Genomic DNA, 25204 nt, shown 5'->3' on the forward strand with positions numbered 1-25204 from the left:
TATATTTTTCCTTGTTTCGGTGGATGAGTTCTTTCGTTATATATTGATGCTATTAGTCCAAGAGCTAAGATATATTTTCATTGTTTTCTGGGTTGATTAAGAAACTTACATCATGCATTAATAACTTGTATTCCTTGCCCATTCAATTTATACGAGCACGAAAGTAATAAGTAGTTAGCATGGAAGACCAACGTGAAGAAAAGCGTCTTGATCTTCACATTGCTAATTTGCTACAATTGAGTTCAGACCACGAAGCAAGCTCCATTGGTTGTATGTACATAGTTCTTCAATTAAGAATGATTAATATAAATAGATTAAATTACCAATGCAAGATATATTTTCATAATTTAGACATATATTGCAGCAAGAGTGTATTTCTCTTCCCTTTGTTGTCATGCCCCAATTTGACACTTGGTCATATGCGTGAAGCTATCATATAGAGTCCTACAATTATCAATTTTCAGTTCCTTGGATGAACTAGCAAAGCCAATACTCTCGCTTTAGCAAATTACAGTCTAATACATATGCAAACGCATAAAAATCACTGCAGATCGGTACGTTATCATCTTAATTTGCTCAATCCAAGTTCATCGTAACTAGATAGAGAGTTATTTTGCTAACTCTTATTACTTTTTCTTTTTGGTTTATAGTTACATTTTTGGATCTTGTTATATGCTTATTTTGAATATATGGTTTTATTGGCAAGACTTTGTTTCTAAAAGAACTAAAAATATCTCACGTATTCATCCATATCAAGGAGATATTTTAATTCCTTAGAAATAAATCTTATCAATAAAACCGTACACTCAACATCTATAGCCAACCCAGAAATATAACTATAAACCAAAAAGAAAAAGAAAACAAAGAGTTTTAATTATCTATTTAACTACAATGAATTTGGACTAAACAAACTGAGATGAAACCATACCGACATGTACAGGGGCCGACCATCGGCTGATCCGACGCGGAAACCCTAACTCGACTACCCACGCGGAAACCTTAACTCAAATTAGCTTCAATGGCGCCGAGCTCCAGGACTGGTTATAGACTGATCAACGCTTTCAGATATGGGTCCGTACACCAAGCTTGAGCGCTTGGGCGATGAGATCCGAATATGAGTTGATTAATTAGTCTATAACCGGTGCATACTTTGGCCCTATCATTTGTCAAAATATCAGAGATCCATACGGCCACCACTGGGTGTTTGTCAGATAGAGGATCGAGAAGACGAAACACTCATGGTTCGGATCAGCCAGTTTCCGGCCCCTCTACATGTTGGTACGGTCTCATCTTAGTTGGTTCAATCCAGGTTCATCGTAGCTAGAACTAGAAATATAACTATAAACCAAAAAGAAAAAGGAGTAAGAGTCTTAAGAGCTACATAACTCTCAATCTAGCTACACTAAACTTCGATTGAACCAACAAGATGAGACCGTTCCGACGATTGAACCAACAAGATGAGACCGTTCCGACATGTAGAGGGGTCGGTCACCGACCGATCCAAACCATAAGTATTTTCATCTTCTAGGTCCTTTACCCGACAAAACCCAATAATAGCCGTAAGGATCCCTGAAGTTTTAACAAATGATGGGACAAAGTATTCACCAGTGGTAGACTAATCAACTAGCTCGTTTCTAGATCTCACTGCCCGACCATTCAAGCTCGGTGTACGGACCCAGATCTAAACGTTGATTAGTTGATAAAAGTGTCGCAAATGAGTTAAGTCAGGGATCCTGCGTGAGGTGGGTGAGGAAGAAGAACAAGAGAGCACAAGGACTAAGGCAGAAATGCAAAAGGTTGGGTAAGGCCATCTCCAACCGAGGGCTGGCCAGAGGGCTCGTTTTAGCCCTCTGGCCCTCCAATATATTAATATTTTAATGAACAGTACAGGGTCATATTTGCCTCCGTCTCCAATCGAGGGCCAGATGGCTCATTTTAGCCTTGCCACAAAAAACCGTCTCCAATCAAGGGCCAAAGGGCCATAGGGCCAAACATAATTTATTATTTAAAAACTACAACTTAAATTCAAATCCAACGGCTAAGTGACGTCAGCTAGCCGTTGGATTTGAATTTTTCTTTTGCTATAAATAGGGTGGATATTAGGCTATAATTCACACAACTTTGAATTCAATCTATTTCAATTCAAGTTTGCAATGAATTCCAACTTTGGATCCTCTTCGGATTCCGACTGGGGGTCCTCATCCAATTCCAAATTGGAAGCAAAATGGGCGCAAATGAGACAAGAAGATGAGGAGTCTGATTAAGAAGTTCAAGTAAGGCGCAACAAACAAAACATAGCAGCAGCTATGGTTGCGGCCATGTTGTGTCAGCCAACTGAGGAACAACCTTAATGGGGTGGCTCTATTGCTGGTCGCTCTTACAAACCACGAAACAAAGCGATGTCGCATGCCAATCTGATGAACAACTACTTCAACCCCAACTCGGTGTACACAGAAGAGGATTTCAGACGTCGCTTCCGGATGAGGCGTCATGTCTTTGAGCGTTTACTTCGTGATGTCCAGCAAGTCAATCCATACTTTCGATAGAAGCAGGACAGAGCGGGCCACCCTGGTTTCTCACCTCATCAGAATGTTACTGTTGCACTTCGAATGATGGTCTATGGCTCCCCAACTGATTCGACGGATGAAACCCATGGTGTGTTTGAGTCTTCATGCCTTGATACTCTTCAACAATTCTGTGACACAATTGTTCAGGTTCACAAAGATGAGTACCTCCGCGAGCTAAATCAAGAAGATCTGAATCGGTTTATTCGCAAAGCTGAAGACCGTGGGTTTCAGGGCATGATAGGGTCATTAGACTGCATGCATTGGGATTGGAAGAACTGTCCCACCGAATGGCAAGGAAGCTTTAGCGGAAGGTCGAGAAAGCCAATTGTTGTGTTAGAGGCGGTTGCCTCATATGACACATGGATTTGACATGCTTTCTTTGGAGTCCCTGGATCCCAAAATGACATTACAGTTCTTAGACGTTCACCCCTCTTCAATAACTTTGACGGAAGGTAAAACACCTCAACTTCACTACTACATCAACAACTGTCAATACAATATGGGGTATTACTTGGCAGATGACATCTACCCAAAGTGGGCAACACTTGTCCAAGCAATTTCAAACCCTAGGAATGACGCAGAAAAGTTGTTTACCTTACACCAAGAGACATACCGGAAAGATGTTGAGAGAGCTTTCGGTATTCTACAAGCACGATGGAAGATTATTAGTGAACCGGCAAGAGGGTGGAGTCGAGAAAATTTGGACTCCATCATGATGTCTTGCATCATATTACACAATATGATAGTGGAGGATGAGCGAGATGGTTATATTGATGGAGAGTCCGATGACGACCAAGAAAATCCAAATAGGTCAAGAATGGCTCTTGCAAAAATCTATGATGGGCCTAATTTGCCTTTTAATCCAAGAACTGGTAGTATCTTTATAAATGAGTACATGAGGCGCTATAGAATGATACATTCTTGTGCCACAAACAAGTACCTACAACATGATCTTGTTGCACATCTTTGGGCCAAAAGAAGTATGGAGTAGGCGTTTAAGTTTTATGTTGTTAAATGTTTTTTAAAATGTTTAAGTTTCATGTTGTTAAATGTTTTTTTCTTTTTATGTTGTATAATTTGTATGTTGGTTAATGTTATTTAATGTTATTTCATATTGTTTAATGTTGTTTCATGTTACTTAATTTAATTTAATGTTGTATAATGGCTTAGGAAGTTATAGGAAAAAAAATATGAAACAAATTTTGTGAAATAGAAGTTATAGGATAAAAATAGAATTTAAAATAAAATAAAGCAAATTTTGTGAAATAGAAGTTATAGGAAAAAATGGAATTTAAAAAAAAAATTGAAACAAATTTTGTAAAATAAAAGTTATAAGAAAAAATAGAATTAAAAAAAATTAAAAATAGAAGTTATAAGAAAAATTTTGTAAATAAAAAATAATAAAAAAACTATTAAAAAAAAAAATCAAATGCAACGGCTAGCTGACGTCAGCTAGCCGTTGCATTTGAATTTTTTTCTTAAGCATTCATGTCGGTTATAACCGACATGAATACATTTATATTAAATAATATTTCTGGCCAGCCCTCTCCGATTTCGTGGGTCCTTATCAGATTCCAGAGCCCTCTGGCCTAGCCCTCAGTTGGAGACGGTTTTCGAGCTATTTTCGGCCATGTGACCCTCTGAACCCTTCGGTTGGAGATGGCCTGAGTTTTCACAAGGGGTAGGTGATTTATAGAAGTTGGGAGCCTTAACCGTTGCCCACGAATTTGAGAGCATATTACAAATTGTGCCACTCGCGTGTCACACAATCATCTCTTTGTTGTGTGTTTGGATTGTTGCCTGTTCAGATTTTTTACGAAAAAAAGATATTTTGAGAATAAATAATATTAATAGAGAAATCATCTTTAATATCTTGTTGCATCCCATTTGCAAGGTTATGATATTTTAATTGCCAACATTTGTTCATATTATGGCCAATTACACCACAATGTTCGCAAGTTCGGGGCAAATTCTCAAAAATATTATCAACAGAGAAATCATGTTACTTATGCTCAACCATAATAGATGAGGCAAATCAGCAGAGAAATCCACATCCACCAGAATTCTAGCATAGTAGTCATGTAACTTATCTATGTGTATAGCATGATTTAACTAAAGTCGAATACCCACAATATAAGCAATTTCCATAAAAATGCGTGAATACCAATATTTTTAAAAGAAAACTAATGAAAAAGGTTTGAAAACTTTGAGTTTTAACAATAAGGACAAAATAAAGGGTAAAGTAAATAGTACCAGATTTGACTTTTTAGTGTAAAAATGTGGTTTTTCGATAATGTGAACAATACCGCGAACTTTTCGTTAAAACTCTATATTTTTAACTCATATATTTTGATCTAGACATGTGCATACGTTTGGGGAAGGATGTCATCGGAATTGAAATATGGTTGCCATCGAGACAACCCAAAAATACCAAATTGAAGTGTTCATGTTCCACCACCCCACATTCTTCTCATGTCTTCTTGGTGAAAATGTGCAGACCAAAATATCCTTGCCTAGTGGTACCAGTCACCAAGGGTTGTGAAGCTTCCATAAAGAAGCCAAAACACTCTTGAAAGACTCAGTCTTTGTTCGGAATGAGCGTAGTTGGCCTCGATAAATATCTTCACTAATCTTGAAATAAATCACATCTCCCCGAACGGTAAAAGCAGGAAGTTCACTTAAATTAACTAGACTTTGTACACCATTTATGACAATGGTAGCAAAAGTCCGTGCTTTTGGAGATTGGCCGGATGATTGCCGCCGCCGGTGATTAATTTGGAAGGAATAGCAGAGAAGTCGAGGAAGCCCTGTAGACATAGACCAGTCGGTTGACTTGTCCATGAAAGCCAAGAGCAATCAGAACAAAATTCATTCCAAAATAACAAATGAAAAATTAAGTAATATAAAGATGTAACCTTTTCAAAAATGCTGCAGCAAGTTTGAAGTCCTCCGATCCCCAAAAGCCTGCACACCGTTCTTTCGCCAATAAAAAAAGACGAAGCAGTGGATAGATGTGGATAGATGCGATAAGTTCAATCTCAACCAGCAACGGAGGCCCAACCACAATCAAAAGTTGCAGAGCACCGACATGTTTCCGAGTTTTTCATACCCAGCTGCACAATCTGTAAGCCCAGCCATTCTCTCTCCTCATTTTCTCTCTCTACCCTCTTTTCCCTCCCACCACAGCAAAATTCCCCAATCTCAGCTTCAGCCAAAGCAACCCAATAAGAAGATGCAGCGGCACACGCTGCGGTGGTGGTGCGGCTCCTGTGAGGTAGGCGGCGGCTATCCAGATGACGGATTGGGCGTGAAAGGCAAGAACGGAACTGTCCGAGAGCAAGGCAGCTCAAAATTGGAGCCTGCCCAATATGAAGCTCTTCTCAAAGGCTGTGAAACAATTTCCGTTATGATCGTGCTTGTAAGTTTCTCTCTCCCTCTCTCTCTCTATTTTTCATTCTCTGTCGATTGATTGCTGAGAAAGTGGTAGATAATTTGGTATAAGGCTTAGTTGAGTTAAATTTTGAATTAGAAATGCGAAATTCATATGATTTGCATCATGAATGATGATGATGTATATTACTATGTAATAACTAGTTGGCGAATTTTGAGGAATTTGGATTATGCAGCTGTTTATCTATTTGTGCCCTTTGTCCGAATGTTACGACCCAACTGATGCTCCGTTTTACTGATAGTGAACTTTGTAGATTGATTGCTGAGCATTGGGAGACGAGGAAATGATAGATTATTTGGTATAAGGTTTGGTTGAGCCAGGTGTTGCATTGAAAGTGAAATTTGTATGATTTGCATCATTGAGATGATATGTATTACTGTATAAAGCTACATTGTTGGTTAATCTTTCGTGATTGGATTAGTATGCTTATATCTCTTTGTGCTCGTGGTTTCGACATCGTGAAATGACTCAGTGTTCCAGCTGGAGGATATGAACGTGGATGATGCATCTGAAGAGGTGGCAGTGGAAATAGCTGCACAAGGGGTCCTAAGGAAGAGAGTCGATGAGATGGAGGCCGGTTTCATGATGGCTCTAGATTACATGATGCAACTCGCTGACAGTTACCAAGATGAGAGCGTTCCCACCTTCATTTCAGGTTTACACATACCCGAACTTCAATATGGATCTGGACTACCCTAATGGAACTTCGATTGATCTGATATGATTGAGCGATGAGCACACACTGACCTTTAAATTGTATCAAGTTTTAAATGACACCACATTCTATCGTTTCCGTACATTTTTCGCATCACCTTTGATATGGTTTTTTGCACAATATTATTGTTCCGAAATTTGTTTGTATATGTACCTTCATCTGATGATGCATGTTTTGTAGTTCCCTTTTTATTGGTTCTGTAATATCATGTGCTAAGAATGTTCAATGATGCATTTTATTTTTGTGGGGAAGAGGGTGGGATAGAGGAGATTGTGTTTTACATCATAGAGTTTGTTTAATACCATCACTGAGATTTCACCCTCAGAACTTGCTGCCACTTCTTCTAGTAGTATTACTTTAATGAAATTTTACGTCACTTCGTAAAAAATATAATCAGCAGATTTCCCTCTCTTTGGGGCTGTGTTCTGTCATTTGGTTTACTAGGGATTGTTGGAACTCCTAAAATGTTAAAACGAGGAAATAGTACTTTTAACTTACAAAACTATAGTCCTTGTATATGTAATGATATTCAGTAGCACTGACCGTGGTCTTTTCATGCTTTTATGCATTATTATTTTCATGAAGTTTGAATTTGTACTTCCTGTCATGTAGTAATAATTGAACCTAATATAAAAGCTTATTTTCATCTTTGGAAGACAATGGAAACTCGGCCTGTAGTTCCAGATCAAAAACTGCTTGCAAGACTTGTTTGGTCAGAGAGGAAGCTCGGAATATTATGGGAGATGGATACTAGACAAGAGAAATGATCGTGGATTTAACATTCTTCCAGAATCTGAGGTCTGTATCTGCATTATAAAAAGACTAGAGGATACCCATTTTGGTTTTTTAGTGGCATGTATCTGTTCTTGCCAATGATATATATCAACTATTCTTTACTATACTTTGGAAAAATTGTATTTTTAGATAAAATCCCAGTCAGTGTAGGTGAACTTCTTAACCAAACTGGTGGCTTGAATCTGGGGAAGACTGTCCAGGCGATGATAAAAAATGTAATGGAAGGAAAAAATGAAAGTGCTGACCACTCTAGCAGTGATGACGAAGATGCCACTCAACTGAGGGCAGCCATAGTTTATTTGCTCGAGTCTTTTCCCCTTCCTCGTTGCACAGAAATGGCTATAACAGAGTTTCTGTTATTTGTATTGCATCATCGTTTCCAAGAAAGTGCATGAGGCGAAAACCACTCCCTGTGCGCCGTGGCATGTTTCTTGAGACTGTCTCCAAGGTAAGAGTTACTTGATTCGCGGATTTAAAGTGTAAGTTGTAACACATTTATTTCAAGCCCTGTGGACCTCAGGATGTTTAATGCCCCATAAGGTCAAGTTGGTTAATGTACTAACGTTCAAGGACAATATCTATATTTGGTGTTTCTGATCTAAAAGATATTTCGTACCCTCGGAACATCTATTAGGTTAAATGGGATTGACCCACTCTGATTAAAGCTGTCATGTATGCAGTAAACCTGTTTAGGGTAAATTCTGATTGATCCTTGAACTTGCCAGGTCTTAGTGGTATATGAAACATCTCTGGTATCACAGCACAACATCTAGAATGGGAAATGTTTTTTCTCTCTCCTGCCATCCCCTCTCAAATAAATAAAAAGCGTGCTTTTAATTTTACTATAAATGAATTACCGTCTTCAATTTTATTTAAGCTTTCTATCCAGTTTTTGTTTTGAAAAAGTCATAGAAGTTATTCTTAAGATGTGCTTTAGAAGTTTAGAACATACACTTCGTCTATGTCACTCTTCTAAGCAATTTATAGCTTGCTTGAGAAAGTCATGGTGCACAAATAGCTAACCGTATCATTTCCCATTATAATTTCCTTCACTTTTCAGCTATGTTATTCCACTTTCTTCCGGCGATTCAATTCATTTTGTTCCCTTGTCTCACATACAGGTTCATTAGAAGACACTTGAAGTTCTTCGGGAAATGGCATTTTGAACATTTTACTGTGGGTACACCATCCCTATTTTTTGCACTGATTATGTACCGTTGGAACAGATTAGCTTGGGTCTGGCAATAACCTTGCCGAGTGCTTTGTAATCTACGCCTGTGACAAAGATTGTAAACTGTTCAAGGCAAAATTCATCTAACTTGTTTAGTCTATTTTATCTGTTGTCCAATGATAGCGGGAATCAGACACAAGCGTGACTCGAATCATACTTTGTTTAAAGGAAAGCACCCAGAAGAATCAGCCCAACTGATGATGAAGATTCAACAGTATCCAATGAACACCAGTGCAATACCATGTGTGGGAATGTCCCACAAATACGGAATTTGATATACTTGCATCAGCACACGTCAGTGGACCTCGGTAATGATTCATATGCCTTGAGAGTAGAAGCAAACACAGCAAGGTTCGGTACACACATTCCCCTAATTATTTATAAATCTTTTCTCCCATGCCTTTTTATTTTTTATTTATTTTTTCTCGTTCTGTTTGCCTTTTCTGTAAAGCAAATGAACTGTGTATAAAGCTTCCTTAATCCACATTGGTATGGCCTACCATTGTTGTCCCTCCCATGCTCTCTTGTGTGCAAGATCTATTTGTTTATGTTCATGGGACTCGCTTGTTTATTAGATAATGCCATGGATGGAGTCATGAAGGCAGCATTGCCCGCCTGCACCGTCCTTTTTGCAGATTGGTGCCTCACAATTATGTAAAAATATGGAAGTTCTTACGACCCATGAACCGGATGATACTTTAGTGTATGTTCTCTGCAAGAAATTATAAGAGTTTAGATAGACTGATTTGTTATATGATGATAATTGAACTGCTTAATGATTATTAATGGCAAGCCAAATATGAAAATGGTCTGTGGGGATGATACGATGCTGTATGTCGATAACACTGGGAGGAATGGAAAGGAGAAGATAAATACTAGTTGCTAAGGTAATTTAATGATGTCTGTTTTTTTATTAGAGAACACACGACACATCATAATATTATCGATAACATGTCTGTATGTTTTGTTAGGTATAACGACATTGAAACATTGTTAACTACATATTGATACACAGTAAATCGGAGCAGTAGTCACTAAACCACGACTAAATGAACTTTGGCTCCTAAATTAAAAATGTAACAGTTGATATTTGAAGTCGACTTAATGTGGAGTACTGGACCTTTTAACGAATTTTGTTAGCATTTCCATCTAATTGTGCACATGAGAAGCAAGCGGTCTGCTTTTTTAAAGCGACACAATCTCACTTTAAAAGATGATACGTGTGAAATTCAAATAAAAATGACAAAGAAATTGTTGAAAGAAACATTAAATCAAATTCAACTACCAAAATGTCAAAACTTTAGATTTAACAAATCAAACGTCACTATAATAACAATACTGTTTCAATTAATTTTATCGATACATTATCACTAACATATTCTTTCAAAACAAGTCACGAGTGCACTATTTGGTAGTTGAACTAGTCATAACCTCCTTGGAAGCCTAAGAATTTAGGAATCGTCAAAAACATCTGTTGCAATCAAACTCTGCTTTTCAGAAAGGCAAACGGTCTTTTTATCCGGTGGTCCTTACCACGCACTTGCAGGTGCCCAAATGCCTTCTTTTTTTTTCAAATGACCGACCACTTTATAGTAAAATAATGTATTCAATTCAATGCCCAACCTGAGGGCTTTACCAATTTTGGACATTTACCATTCCCTACTTATCCATTAGGAATATAATTAATTTTATGCCCAACTGACCTTAGCAAATTCCATTGTTTAATCCTTCGTGTTGCTCTAATTGTTTATTAATTAAAGTTCAAATCTTGAAATTGTAACGGTCTAAGTTTAGTTGAAATTTGAAAGCAGAATAGTAGAATAAGAATAATGAAAAATGTAAGAACGGTAGAATGAGAGCGATAAAAAATGTAAGAAATGTAAAATGAGAGCAATTAAAAATATAATTGTTATACAAATTGTCACGATTACGTTACATTAATAAATAAATACACATGTTAAACATAAGTATGATAAAAATACTACACAACGATGTGACTTTGGGCTGAAAACTTACTGGGAAAATAAAGACTTATTAGTTATATTTTGAATTCTCCAACGACATTGTTTGTGGGGTCTATCTCCTTTCCCCCGTAGTTACTCATTTTAGAGAGAGAAAAAAGGGAACCAGCTTGACTGATTGAGATTTGAGAGTGAGAGGGTGGGGGTTGGAGAAGGACATGATGGTCATTATTTGAATTGTGCATCTTCATTCAAATGACCGAACTTTCAAGTGTGACAGCTCTACCCCGACCCCAACTGCGTTGAGTGTTGCCCACCCTCCTCCTCCTCCTCCTTCCTCCCTACTTGTACTAATCCTCCTGCTCTAAAGTTTCAAACTTCAAGTAATTAAATAAAAATAAAAAGTTGGGTTTGTTTGGTGGGGGATAATAACCAAGAGAAGTACTGAAAGAGATCAACTTTCAGCAAAATCTTCAGCTCAATCCTGCATTTTCTTCTTCCGGGCAGCTCCGAAAATGTCGGGGTACGTCGGCATTCTAGTCTCAGATCCATGGCTGCAGAATCAATTCACCCAAGTGGAGCTCCGGAGCTTGAAATCCCATGTATGTTGTTCAGCACTTTATGTTTTTGATTTATTTTTTAGCACTTTTTTGGCTGAAAAATGTGTGATTTTGTTGTGATGAAGTTTATGAGCATGAAGAGAGAGAGTGGAAAGCTCACAGTTGGAGACTTGCCTGCCAAGATGTCAAGGCTCAAGGTCGTGGGATCAGATAATTTTACTGACCAAGACAGGGCTTCTTTCATTCAAGATTTGCATCCCAACCTCGATGAAGATGTCGATTTCGAATTCTTCCTCAGGGTCTGGTTTTTTAACAATTTTACTTCAAACCCAATTGAGCAGTCAGTCGAATAAGTAAATGCCGAAGCTGTGTTTGTTCTTTATTTATCTGTATCTTGAAGAAAATGATTTATATGTTGCAGGTTTATTTGCAACTCCAAGCTCATGCCACTGCAACAACAGGAAGTGGTGGAAAGAACAACTCTTCATCTGCCTTTCTCAAGGCTGCTACCACCACTTTGCTTCACACGATCAGCGAATCCGAGAAGGCATCATATGTAGCTCATATCAATAACTACCTTGGACAGGATGATTTCCTTAAGACATATCTCCCTATTGATCCATCAACCAATGATTTATTCGAGATCGTAAAAGATGGAGTACTTTTATGGTGATTGATTGTTATTCAATACTACCCCCTTTGGTATCTTCTTGTTGAGTTACTTGATTCGATTGTGTGGGATTGTGGATTGGATTTTTATGGATGTGTTTCTCTGGATGCAGTAAGCTGATCAATGTGGCAGTGCCTGGAACAATCGATGAACGAGCTATCAATACTAAACGAGTACTTAATCCATGGGAGAGAAATGAAAATCACACCTTGTGCCTCAACTCAGCTAAGGCTGTTGGATGTACTGTGGTCAATATTGGGACTCAGGATTTCATTGAAGGAAGGGTATGCATACATGCCATTTCATGTCCTTTGTGTAATGTGCACTTGTGTTTCTACTGCTTCACTGAGTAGAGTGTTTAAATGTATATATTGGACATGGGTACTTACCAATATTGGCTCGGTTGTTTGGATTTCAGCGTCATCTTGTTCTTGGAGTGATTTCTCAGATAATCAAGGTAAGATTTTCGGAGTTGTATAACTTCAAAAGCATGAAGTTTAATTTTGTAATATATGATGGACCATATCCAAATTATAGGCCTCTTATATCCTTGTAGATATCTGCATATAAAGTTGATATGAAATGCAATGCAAGCTGCAAATTTATCTTTCTAAGAGTTTTATACTACTTTTTATGCTATATAGATACAACTCTTGGCAGACCTCAACTTGAAGAAAACACCTCAATTGGTGGAGTTGGTTGACGATAGCAAGGTAAGAATGTCCTAATTCATAAAATTTTGATTCTTATGACATTTAGTTGTGACGATATCAACCAACAGTTATTCTAATGTGTTCTAAATTTAATGTCCTAAACCTACAGGATGTGGAAGAGTTGATGAGTCTACCACCAGAAAAGATATTACTGAGATGGATGAATTTCCAATTGAAGAAAGCTGGATATCAGAAGATAGTCACAAACTTCTCCTCTGATGTGAAGGTATGAAAATAAGTTAATAACTTGTCGAGGTTTGGGATATGTCATGCCCTCCTGTTGTTTAGAATCAAATAGGAAAGGTTTAGCCAGTGATTCTATTCAATGGGTTGCAACAGCAATAACTGATAAATAGATTCAACATACATTACAAGGATATCGATAGTGTTTGAGGGCATGAGATGTTTGTCTTGTAGGATGCAGAGGCTTATGCTCACCTCCTAAATGTTCTAGCACCGGAGCACAGTAAACCATCTGCATTGGATGCAAAGAATCCTATGGAAAGAGCAAAGTTAGTTCTTGAACATGCAGATAGGATGGGCTGCAAGAGATATTTGACAGCAAAAGATATTTTTGAAGGATCCCCGAATCTTAACCTTGCCTTTGTTGCACATATTTTCCAGCATAGGTGAGACCTATATCTACTTGAGCAATGCATTCCTTTTAGAATAGTCTTGGAAATTCATCATACATCAATAATGTCTAAACTACTCATTTCACCTGTAGAAATGGACTCTCAACACAAACAAAGCAGATATCATTCCTTGACAATTTGGAAGATGACACCCAAATCTCTAGAGAAGAGAGAGCATTTCGCTTTTGGATGAATAGTCTCGGGAATTCATCATATATCAATAATGTCTTTGAAGACCTCAGAAACGGGTAAAATTTGATTTTGAACTCTTATGATGATCTAATATTATAGTGTGTGTCTATCCTCCTGAACATAAATTATTTATGTTCTCATCAACTTATTATAGTGTTGCATCTGGTGGCATACTAACTTCGCATCAGGTTCATGATTCAAATAAAACCAAACTTCTAAATTTCAAAATAAAAAAAAAATACCGAAAAGATTGTCTTAAGGGTAGAATTTTTTTAATTTTTGTAGTAGAGATCATAATGAACTAAATTCAAGTACTTCCAGAGTTAGACTATGCTAACTATTCAAACTGCTTGATCTTTTGTTTCATCTGGAGCTGAAGTGATATTAATCCTCTGCAGGTGGGCGCTTCTGGAGTCACTGGACAAGATTTCACCTGGCATTGTAAATTGGAAGATTGCAAACAAGCCTCCAATTAAAATGCCATTCAAGAAAGTAGAAAACTGCAACCAAGTTGTAAAAATTGGAAAGCAACTGAAGTTTTCTTTGGTGAATATTGCTGGAAATGACATCGTTCAGGGGAATAAAAAGTTAATACTTGGTACGTTCACTGGTACATTTATTTTAATTCTGTATCTTACAAGATTCTTCCAAATACATCAGACTGTTGGTATAACTATATGCTTATATAATCATTCATGGAAACTGTCTGAACCAAAGAGCGTCGGTTTTGTCTTCAGCTTATTTGTGGCAATTGATGCGGTACAACATCCTCCAACTACTAAAGAACTTGAGATTTCATTCCCATGGGAAGGAAATTGCTGATGCTGATATTCTAGAATGGGCCAACACCAAAGTCAGCAGCACGGGAAGCCAGAGCTGCATGAAAAGTTTTAAGGTACCATTTCTGTAGTTTATAAAGATAGCAGTGGTGCTTTTCAAACGTCATTCCCATGGCACTATGTGTTTGGTGTAGTAATTTTATACCTGATGGTGAAAAAAAGAGTAATGCAAAGATTTTGTAGTCCTGACAGAAGCTATGCAATCATTCCTTCGAATTGCAGATGGACACTCTAGCCATAGGTCCATAATCTGTCGTGTTATTTGCTTAGATGTTTCGTGAATTAGGTGAACGATTGAAGTTTCCAAATAGGCTGTGACATCCATTCATGAATCTCATGCATGAATTTCGAAACATTAGCAAGAACATCTTTTTGACTGTGCATCAAACTGTGCTTACTGTCATCCCTGATCATATGTTTCTACATCAATCTTACAGGATAAGAGTTTGTCAGCTGGAATTTTCTTCCTTGAGTTGCTAAGCTGTGTGCAGCCTAGAGTGGTGAACTGGAGTCTCGTAACAAAAGGAGTAACGGGTATGTTTTCTCCTATTTTTCCGAGGCATGGTTGAATTTGTTAGGGAAACTTATTATCAAATATCGATATGTTTGAAAACCATATTCATAATTTTTCTTCTGAATCTTTGAAAAATATAGATGAGGAGAAGAAGATGAATGCCACTTACATTATCAGTATTGCAAGAAAGCTCGGATGTTCGATATTTTTGCTTCCTGAAGACATAACTGAGGTACTTTTGGGATGTTCAATGTTCGTTATTTTTGTTCATTTTCTTTTGTCAACCAATGCACCTAAACTAGTTTATGTTGTCACATTTCATCAGGTGAATCAAAAGATGATTCTTACTTTGACTGCAAGCATTATGTACTGGTTTTTGAAACAGCCTGTCGTAGATCGACGGTCTGTGATTTCCGATAGTGAGGGTTCAAGCATTGTCTCCAATTCCACTACTGATGACTCCGCTTCGGAGTCATCAATGGAGGAGAATGGAAATATATAAACATGTTATTCGGAAACTTTTACCAAAGTTCCTATTTCATGCCCATAAGATTTTATTTTTCTCCCCTTTTATTTTTGTTAAAATTGATTGCAAAAATGATTGCAATAGTCAGTACATGTAATAGTAGGAATTGAAGTTTTATTCAGACCAAATTTTGTTGAGGCAGCATATGTGAATAGCCTACTTCTTCCCCCTCCCCCCCCCCCCCCCCCCCGCCCCCCCCCCCCCCCCCCCAAAAAAAAAAAAAATCTCTTGATACCAATTTGTACCATTTAAATATCATCTTGATTATGCTCCTCTGTCATTGCATTTTTTGTTCAGTACTGTTTGTTCAAAGTCTCGCTTGGTTTATGATTGGATTGGATTCAATAACTCATCATATTCTTGAAAAAAAATATATATCCCATTTAATTCCCCTCAATTAAAATTAAAGAACCGTCTCTGCCTTCACACATATCCCGTCTCTACCTTCACACATATCTTAATTTTATGAGTTATCTAATCTAATGTTGTGCATCAAACAAGCCCAACATGCAATTAATATTATCAACCAATTTGAGTAATTATCAAATTTTCTTTGGCCAATGATGGTTACTAAGGTGGAAAATCTTGTTGTACAAAAGACCTTTGGTGGTGGTCAAGTTAATGTCACTTCTTATGTCTTATTCATATGTCTTAGTCTTATAGTGGGTTCCCTTTGCTTTAGCACTCGCAATATTTTTGGTGCAATCGTCATAAACAATATGTGGTTTTATCAATTTATTTGTTGACTAAAAGAAAAACGCCAATAGAAACTACGTATTTACTAATATATTATATTATAAATTTCTGGCATATCAATTTTTCATCCATCATGAAAAAACTCATGTGAAGATGTGGCAGTCAAACCGAAAAGTTTCTCACAAAGAAGGTCCATGCGCTTGATTCTATTCGGTTTGGTCAGCTTTCATAGTCCATGATTGTGGAGAAAATCAGATGGGTCATGATTTAACACAATATGATATTTCTAAAATTTTCTATGAGTTTGTTATTTCATGCTTTTAGTCAAGTGCACCTTTTCATATAATGTTAAGAATATTAATCTGATGAGGAATGCGAAATGGAGACGTGCTAGGCACATTTGAGTGGTTGTCAATCGTTGATGGCTTACAGAATTCGCTTTTATCAACAGTTAAATAGACAAACGTAAAAAAGATTCATTGATCTACATATAGAATAAAAATGACATCTGTAAGCGACTCACATGTGAATTTGGTGGTCCTGGCGTGGCATGGGCTAATAGAAAATTGAAGATGTGCATAAATTAACAAGCTCATGCCGATTTTCTTATCTCGAATTATCAATACACAAAACCTAATTATGAGTTTGTTGAAGTGTAATACAAAGCTTTGGTGCCTGTGTGGGCATTTGTAGGCAAGCTAGGGCCACAACAGCACCCACACCCCCTCCCCTCCTCTAGCCTTTACTATAAGGCCACAACGCCAACTCCAAGCTTTGCTCTACTGCGTTTTGTTTTGCCCTTCTGTCACTCACTCACCCACTTGATTTTATTTTCCAGCTAGGGTTTCTAATTTATATTTTTCTTTTTTGTTGAAGGGGATTACTATTTAGAGTGGTGTTATCCATACACCACTTTTTATCTCTCACACCCCCTTTAATTTTTGTCTTTTGATATTCTTTAATTCATTCAATTCGACAGCCGAAAATGAAAAGACTGTAAAAAAATTTAAAAAGACACTACAAAAAAATGAGCCTTTTGGGATAGTCAAAACGCATCATAAAAGCATCAAAAAACGTCACAATAGCCCCTTTTACAACGGGGCTTGCGATGGCCAATAACACGTCACAACAAAATGATGTCATAAATGTTTGGTCGATTACATGCGACACTTTAAGCACGTCGCAAGTACTATTTGCTACAGGCTTGCGATTGCTACCTACGCGTCGCAAATAAGTGGCCTCGGGTTTACAAAAAAATATTGGGCGTCAAATGGGATGCCACAATGACATTATTTTAACAACTTCACTAAAATTATTTTATGTGAAAATTACTACAAGTTCCAAACTAAAATAAATTATGTAAATATCTATAAACTACATACGAATTGTTATTAATAATGAACTATAAATTAGGTAAATTATAATACAATGTATTATCATATAGAAGTACCAACAAAAGTATGAAAGCAACACTGCACTTGTACTTAAAGTTAGTTGAATGGTCGTATCGATTATAGTATTATACACCAACGGCATCATGTAATCTTTATCTAGAACTTGCAACAAGTGACATTTTTGAAACAGATTGCAAAGCTCTTGACACATACGATCACACAACGCTAGAAATAGATTGCGAAGCTCCTGACACATATGAACACAGCGCTTGACACAAATCACGAAGCTCCTGAAACATATGAACACACAACATAAGTAAAATTACGTAACCAACTTGTAGGGGAGACAAAGTTGACACTCATATCACCTGCTTTGAATATTTCAGCTTTCCATGGAATTCATTGTAATCTCCATCTTTAAGTGGCCACAAACAACTGAATTTTTACAAGAGGAAACACAACATTTTCTAAGGTACTTAAACACTAACATATACCACGATTTCTTCACTTATACGGGACATTCCTATTGCAAATAGTATATCAAATATATCAGGAAAACTGGTACTTGTAGAATTAAACAAGCAAGAAAAATGGCTAACCAGAATGTCAAACATGTCCATTGCATACAAATCCTTGGCAATACAAATCTAGAACATGCATACAACGAGTTTGTTGCAATGACCCAATCAAACCTTTATATGGCTTCCTCTGCCTCATTGCATTTTCCAATGTGGGTGTGGATAAACGATATGTTGATTGAGTCCCTTCCACTGAACAACTTCTGGAACCAAAATCCACAATACTCAAGGGCCTTACTCCAGTTTCCCTCATGCTCGAAGGTAATGATATGAGAGCTCAACTTTCAATACCATCACCACAACACAAGAAAAAAAGCATATCCAAATATAAGAATATTCATATGTTTTGAATATAATTTATCTTTGGGACCTTGGATAGTACTATACATAGCCATGCTCACAAATAATAGTGTTTACCTTCACAGAGACATCCTCAAAGCAGAGTGATTAACCAAACTCTCCACCATACCCTGAATGAATTGGAAACCTAGTTGAAATTACACATTTCATCTAACTCTGTGACCAAAAATTGATCATATTTTCACAATGAAGAAAAGAGCATTCTACCCAAGCACTAATTAAATGAATTCAATTTCCCCCAAACTTCTTTCTGGTCCAAATGTTCTAACAGTTCAAAATCAATTTTCCGAGTCCCAAACAACAGTACACTAACATTCACCCTATTTTGCCGTTCTACCCAATTAAGGACAACTAGTTTTCTCAGTATAATCAAACTAATGCACTGATTGAAAGAAGTACAATCGCAAACAGATTTATACTAGCAAATTTCAGTTCCATAATAATCAAATTCTATCACATATTTTCATAATTTAAATACTAAAATAGAAGATAATGGGTAAAATCAATACCTTGCAAATAGAAAATTCTCAAATTCCACTGCCCAACATGATCTCCCAATTTCACAGCTTTCTGATGCAAAGCGATGACCTTCTCCTTGAAACCCCTCCCCAGTATATGAGCTTGGTGTCACCTAGAAGCCGCACCCCTCAGAAACGCGTCGAACGCCTTGTTCGTATTCGGACTTGACTCATCCGCGGCTGTGATTGAACCGCTTCCTCCACCGCATGTACATCATCACCTGCCTCAGCTGCTGCAGCGCCTCTCACCAAGCCTTGCACACCAACAACGGCGCTCAGGCTCGGATGGCTGAGCGTCAGCCCGATTCAGCAAGCATAAAAATCAATTCAAAAAGAAAACCCTAAAAATTACTTAACTTACTGAATTAGAAAAGAGGGAATATGGTTGTAGTGTCTTACAAAATCTCCGATTGCCGGGATCTCCAATTTTGCTAAAAAGTCTCCGATGATTCCCCCAATATCTCTGATTGGATAGATTAGGCCTGTTATTTTTCAGTCGAATAGGAAAGTGGAAAAGGTGCAGGAGAGAGAAGGATGATTCTAGAGAATGAAAATGAAGGCGCGCTGGATTGTTTTCATCTGAAAATAAAGTGCCTAATTGAAAATTTTAAAAATTTAGGCGCTAAATTTTAATCTGTCATTTAGGATGTCGCAAACTTTAATCAGCATCACTTATAAATTTTATTTTGTCATTTAGAGTGTCGCCAATTTTAATCAGCATCGCTTATAATGTTATTTACGACATTATTTGCGACGTTACTTATACAAAAGTCAAAAATACTTTTGAGCTAACATTTAGCGCTCAAATTTTCTTTTATTTACGACGACCATGTTATCTGTCGCAAAAAGACATTTTTTTTAGAGCAATTCCAGCGTTGCTGGGTGCTCGGGGGACAGGCCAAAGAAAAGGGACCCGAGGCCCTATGGACTGGCTCTAGCGTGAGGGAGCCCGAGTGGAGGTGGAGGCCCGAGCTCCAGGCCCGTGGACAATTGCCAGCCCGAGTGCCCGAGTGGATGTGACGCCTGCGCTGATGTCAGCTTGGCGTCGGGCCATTTTAAATTTTTTTTCTGTCAGGCGCGTGCACCCCACTCGTGCGTGGGGGCGCGTCGCCGACACAAAATCAGAAGAAAAAAAACAGTGACTTTTCAGTTACCGTTGGGAAGCCATGTGGCTTCCCACGGTCCGTTCAATCTCAACGGATCTTTAACTTGGACTCTTAGATCTCAACGGTCAAAAAAATAAAAAAAGTCTTATTTAATATCCACCGTTCGATCTTAGATCAACGGTGGATATTAATATGCTTTATAAATAAAAAAAATAAAAGAAAAAATAGTTTTAAAATTAAGAAAAGTTACCGTTGTGACACGTGGCACAATTTGGAGTGTTGGAATTCAAATTTTTTTATATCCAACGGCAGAGATTAATTAGTTGAATAAAAATTTAAAAAGAATTCAAAAAAAAAATTGTTTTTACTTTTCTATAAATACCTTCTCATTATCATCTACCTTACACCACAATTTCATATTTTCTCAACTACTTTCAATTTCCTTTCTTTCTCTCAAAGTTTCAATCCATTTTTTTTTCAACAAAATGACTACTGATGCAAGTATGAATTTGTCGCTTCTTGAAGATGTTGCGTTGTGTACTAGCTGAGTTGAAGTTACTCATAGTTCGCTTACGGGTAATGAGATGCAGTTGCCAAAAATGTGGAGTCTTATTCATACCAATTATCTTGAGAAAATTGGTGGGAAAAGAACCAAAGAATTGATATCCAATCGTTGGAAATTACTTAGCCAATCGTTTAGTAGTGGAGAGATGCCTTGGCACAAGCTAGTAGTAATATTCAAAGTGGGAAAAATTACTCGGATTAGATAACAATATATTCGTAAAGCAGAAACTATGAATAATGATACAGATTTTTTGCCACCTGGTGATTGAACATTCCTTCTGATTGGTTAAACAATTCTTCCTCTTCCTGATCGAGTTCCCACATCATCCTTGAGGAAGAAGAAGACATTGTAAGAAAGAAGCAGAAACTATGAATAATGATACATATTTTTGTGAAGAAGGAAGCAGAAACTATGAATAATGATACATATTTTTGTGAAGAAGGAAGCAGAAACTATGAATAATGATAGAGATCTTGAGAAAATTGGTGTGAGATTTGTGAGGATGAATGGTGGATTATATGGAGGATTCAGAAAGGATTAGGTTGTATAATGCCACGTGGCATGCCATCATTCGTTAAAAATCTGATGGAAATCTATCCTCAAAGATTGTAAACAGATTATGACACGTGGCGCGACGTGATTGGTTAATAATCTTATCAGAAATCCATCACCAATAATTGTATTTTCGGATAATGACACGTGGCATAACGAGTACGATTAAAAATTTTATCGGAAATTCATCCCCAATAATTGTCTTTTCGGTTTATGACAAGTGGCGCAACGAGAACGATTAAAAATTTTATTCGAAATTACAAATAAAATTATTTTGTATTATTTAATAATACTTCAGATAATGACACGTGGCGCAACGAGAACGATTAAAAATCTTATCCGAAATTACAATTAAAATTATTTTGTATTATTTTATAAATAAAAAAATACTAATATTTTATTGCCTATTGCCAGGGCTATTGAAGTGTAACGGTGGAGATGCAAAGGCTATTGCCAGGGCTATTACTATTCATTAAGAACAGTTATTGTTCATAAGGTAGATTGAATAGTAAATAGCCTAGGGGAAAACTCCAACGCTGGAGTTGCTCTTATAGTGAGAGGTAAGTGGATGGTACCACACTCTATTTAATTAATTATTTATTTCAAATGCCATAACCCATAAATTATCTTTCATTTTAAAGAAATATTTTTTTTTAACCCCAAGTTGTAAACATTCTCTTTGGAGGAAGAACATATATAATATATACATGAAAAATACTATGTATAATTTATCCTTATTTAAACATATAAAACCTAAATTGTTATTGTTATTTATTATCTTGCTTGAATATTTGCTATAGTCTTTGGCTGATGGGATTTTCAGAAGACCCAAAGGCCAAAACACAACTTTTCAACGTGTTGAGACTGGAGAGGGGATGTTGACCCAAAAAAGGACTTGAGAGGGGAAGAAAGCAAGCATCATGAGAGATTTTTTAGTGTGATCAGTATACGAAATAGTATATTATGTGTTACTAAACAAATTATGAGATATATGTGCTAAAAAGTTAGTAACTTGAAAAATAAAATTTTCCACCATTCCTATTAAAACACGTAATGTATCACTTATGTTCCCGTCATAACTAAAAATTTCTCATACATCACCAATTTCGGTCTTAATTTCTTGCTTTCTAACAGAGATTAGTATAATGCATCTTTCCATGTGGTTAGGAACATCACGCTTTTATTCCTTATCATGTTCACTCATAATATTTGGGGATTCTTTAAACCAAAATATGAAAACTAAACCACTTAATCCGATGACCAATTTCAGTAGCAAGGTAATAATCAATGCGAGTAAAAACTCTCTCTAGTGATCAATCCGGATATTAGCTTCGTATCTTGACCAATAAAGACATTCAAATCCCCATCTGGTGCTAGTTACCGCATCCAAACACTTTATCGTAATGGCATAAAGCAATAATGCTTATGCAATTTGATACGTGTTCAATTTCTATTGATTTTTCTTTCCCATAGCGACTAACTATGTAACCCCTTAACATTATCGCTCTACTTAAAAAAAATACAGTTGAATCCCAATGTGATGCTAAAATGATATAAAGGGAATTATTCTCAAAACACCAATTAGAAAACCCCGAATCAACTAGCAAGTCGACACAATACAAATACCATCAACCGAAGGCAAACTGCAAATTACAAACTCTCACAGTGGGAGATTGTAAAATTGTGCAACAAACTCATGTTCAACTTCTACAACTTAATACTACTCAGAAGTTGGACAACAAAACTTCAACTACAAATAAAAAATTAAAAAAAATTAAAAAATAAAAATAAATAAATCTCAATGACCACGGGGGAGCCGACCGTTGCGCCTTAGTCCGGTTGAGATGGGGTTGATCCACGAATTTAAGATTTGTAATTTGTACAACCCACTAAAAGAGAAATTTTGAACATATTATTTGATATTTGGAATTTTCGTTGCTAAAATTTTGATTCATCAATTTCATCTAATATCATTAGGTACGTGTTTTAAATTTGGCTTAATTGTAGCAATGATTATGAATTTTACTCCTAGTTTAGTTTTAGTTCATGAACTCTCATATTAGTTTTTAGTCCTTAAACTTAACAATGTGTTTATCAGTGATCCTTTTCACTAACGACGTCTATTTTTCTGTTGAATTTGAGAGTATATTAGGAACTTCATCCCACATCACTAAAAAATTTGATTCATCAATTCCATCCAATACCATTACGTGTTTTAAATTTTAATCAACCGCACGAATATTAGGCTAACTAGATATCTCTAGGGTAGCAGCTGCATGATCACGGTCATATGGACCCTGATACATCTCATCACTTCATCACATGATCAACGGAAGACACTCGACCTCATACCGACAATATGAGTTTGAGTAAATACTCTCGTCATTCTATAATAGTGGTTCAGATAGCTAAATTGGTTAGAGCAATGACTAACGATCCTTTGTGTAAATGGTTCAAATCCACTTTTAAACGAGCAGAAGGTCCATATGAATCCATCTAACTGTTCACTACTTTTTTATTTTCTTCTAATTAGAATGCCCGTGACATACTGTAGGGTAAATTAAAATGCTCCACTACTGAAGCTATAAACCGGGCTTAAATATAGATTAAAGTGACCGTGACATCATTTGGTGTCGGCCGCCGGCCGCCGGGCATCGTTGTCATCTGAAACCACCACTAGCTAATAATTAGTTAGTAACTACCATCACCATGGACTATCATGTCATTGGCTTATAGAGCCAAGAGGAGACAAATTCGAATATAATACCATGAGTTGGTTGTAAACATCAAATTAAGGAGAAAGATGCATAAGAAAACCAGATGAAAAGAGAAAAATTGAAGGCCCCATACAAGTGGGTAAATGGAACCATGTGCGCTCATATGCTGGTTGGTCCTTTGTAGCCCCACGGAGCCCCCTTTTCACCTCCAAAACTCTATGTTGAAAACGAAAGAAGCTACAAACCTATTATTCAATTTCATTCGCTTTCCTAGATAAACAACTTTGATTTGTATACGGAATACAGCTGCATAGTGTTATCTTTACACACATAAAGGAAATATAATTTATATTAAATTCATCTAAATTATAAAATAAAAAAAAATAAAAAAAACCAGTAGATTTAAGAGAAATACATATTCATTACTCATAAAGGTAATTCATCACTTGCCCATATTTAATTGATAATAATATTATATTATTATATTAAAGGTTTATTCTCTAAGTCTCCTTCTTCTTTACACCTCCCATTTTCAATATTCTCTTTCGCAATCTTATTTCTTTTTCTTTCTCCTATTCTCATTTTCCCTCTCATCTTCTCTCTTACTTAAATTGCCTTTCACATAATCTCTCTCTAGGTCTGCTGTTGTTTGGGGTATAGTTTTGGAGGAGAGACTGTGTTGTCAGAGCACACCATTTAAATTCTCTCCTCTTTGTCCTGGTGGCTTGTGAGCAAACTGGACCCTTTTTGTCAGAAGAAAATCTGTTATCTTGTTCATTTGTCTCTATTTCCTCCTAAAAGTTCACCTCTTTCTATTTTCAAGTACCCCCAACCCAACTGTCTAAACAAACCCTTTTTTTTTTCCCACAAACATATATAGACCCATGAATTCTCCTAACCCTAATTCATTGAAATCTAGGTTCACTAAAGGGTTCGTGAAAGCCCTAATCAGAATAAACAAAAACCACCCTAGATCAGCATCATCATCAATATCGTCTTCCCCGAGAGAGATCCGGCGGCGATATCATAAAATCAAGACTGCTTCTTATGCATCCATGGCTTGTGCTGTAGGGAGAAGAAGAGCATGGAGTAGGGCGCTGCTCTGGAAGATCCGAAACCAAGCGTGCAACGGTGGCGTTGTAAGGAGATCAATTGGCAGTCGCTCTCACTACTCCATGAAGAAAAGAGTTGAGCAGAACAAGGTAAATGAGCTGCGGAAGGTCGTACCAGGCGGTGAAGGCATGGATACTTGGAGCTTGTTGGAGGAGACTGCTCATTACATGAAGTGCCTTACCACACAGGTAAAGGTGATGAGGACAATTGTGGAAATTCACTCTACTACTACTTGA

At 36.9% G+C, this 25204-nt stretch overlaps 3 protein-coding genes and 2 long non-coding RNA genes across 8 annotated transcripts; 4 read left to right on the top strand and 1 right to left on the bottom strand.

Moving 5' to 3' along the window:
* The first annotated feature begins 2399 nt into the window (after window positions 1-2399).
* Window positions 2400-2936, top strand: LOC137724812 (uncharacterized). Its single transcript, XM_068463496.1, has 2 exons — window positions 2400-2492; window positions 2547-2936. The coding sequence occupies exons 1-2, from the start codon at window positions 2400-2402 to the stop codon at window positions 2934-2936; spliced, it is 483 nt and encodes a 160-aa protein (XP_068319597.1).
* Window positions 2937-5985: 3049 nt separating this feature from the next.
* Window positions 5986-9928, top strand: LOC137726010 (uncharacterized). Of its 4 annotated transcripts, none has more exons than XR_011067578.1 (4): window positions 5986-6224; window positions 6491-6673; window positions 7390-7976; window positions 8650-9928. It is a non-coding gene; the product is annotated as an uncharacterized lncRNA (long non-coding RNA). The 4 variants fall into 4 exon arrangements; XR_011067580.1 differs by lacking the exon at window positions 5986-6224 and having other exon boundaries at window positions 6232-6673; window positions 8650-8704; window positions 8883-9928; XR_011067579.1 differs by lacking the exon at window positions 5986-6224 and having other exon boundaries at window positions 6232-6673; window positions 7390-7531; window positions 7679-7976; window positions 8650-9927.
* Window positions 9929-10919: 991 nt separating this feature from the next.
* On the top strand, window positions 10920-15513 carry LOC137726086 (fimbrin-2-like). The gene is made up of 14 exons (XM_068464954.1): window positions 10920-11322; window positions 11406-11579; window positions 11702-11949; window positions 12063-12234; window positions 12369-12407; window positions 12595-12663; window positions 12773-12889; window positions 13081-13292; window positions 13391-13546; window positions 13889-14088; window positions 14228-14385; window positions 14767-14863; window positions 14984-15075; window positions 15169-15513. The coding sequence occupies exons 1-14, from the start codon at window positions 11236-11238 to the stop codon at window positions 15343-15345; spliced, it is 1998 nt and encodes a 665-aa protein (XP_068321055.1). The 5' UTR covers window positions 10920-11235; the 3' UTR covers window positions 15346-15513.
* Window positions 15514-17871: 2358 nt separating this feature from the next.
* LOC137723023 (uncharacterized) lies at window positions 17872-19453 on the bottom strand. The gene is made up of 4 exons (XR_011066839.1): window positions 19315-19453; window positions 18907-19204; window positions 18455-18507; window positions 17872-18318 (listed from the first exon to the last, which is right to left on the bottom strand). It is a non-coding gene; the product is annotated as an uncharacterized lncRNA (long non-coding RNA).
* Window positions 19454-24739: 5286 nt separating this feature from the next.
* On the top strand, window positions 24740-25204 carry LOC137724813 (transcription factor IBH1-like). The gene has a single exon (XM_068463497.1). It carries the CDS (start codon window positions 24740-24742, stop codon window positions 25202-25204), a length of 465 nt encoding a protein of 154 aa, XP_068319598.1.

Source organism: Pyrus communis, chromosome 2 (assembly GCF_963583255.1).
Source record: "Pyrus communis chromosome 2, drPyrComm1.1, whole genome shotgun sequence".
NCBI classification, from domain to species: Eukaryota; Viridiplantae; Streptophyta; class Magnoliopsida; order Rosales; family Rosaceae; genus Pyrus; species Pyrus communis.

Bases quoted from the DNA above. Each gene is read 5' to 3' on its own strand.
- LOC137724812 (XM_068463496.1), top strand. From the start codon at position 2,400: ATGTCGCATGCCAATCTGATGAACAACTACTTCAACCCCAACTCGGTG. The intron at 2,493-2,546 runs GTCTTTGAGCGT...TACTTTCGATAG, and splicing joins GCTTCCGGATGAGGCGTCAT to AAGCAGGACAGAGCGGGCCA.
- LOC137726086 (XM_068464954.1), top strand. From the start codon at position 11,236: ATGTCGGGGTACGTCGGCATTCTAGTCTCAGATCCATGGCTGCAGAAT. The intron at 12,235-12,368 runs GTATGCATACAT...TTTGGATTTCAG, and splicing joins AGGATTTCATTGAAGGAAGG to CGTCATCTTGTTCTTGGAGT. The intron at 15,076-15,168 runs GTACTTTTGGGA...ACATTTCATCAG, and splicing joins TTCCTGAAGACATAACTGAG to GTGAATCAAAAGATGATTCT.
- LOC137724813 (XM_068463497.1), top strand. From the start codon at position 24,740: ATGAATTCTCCTAACCCTAATTCATTGAAATCTAGGTTCACTAAAGGG.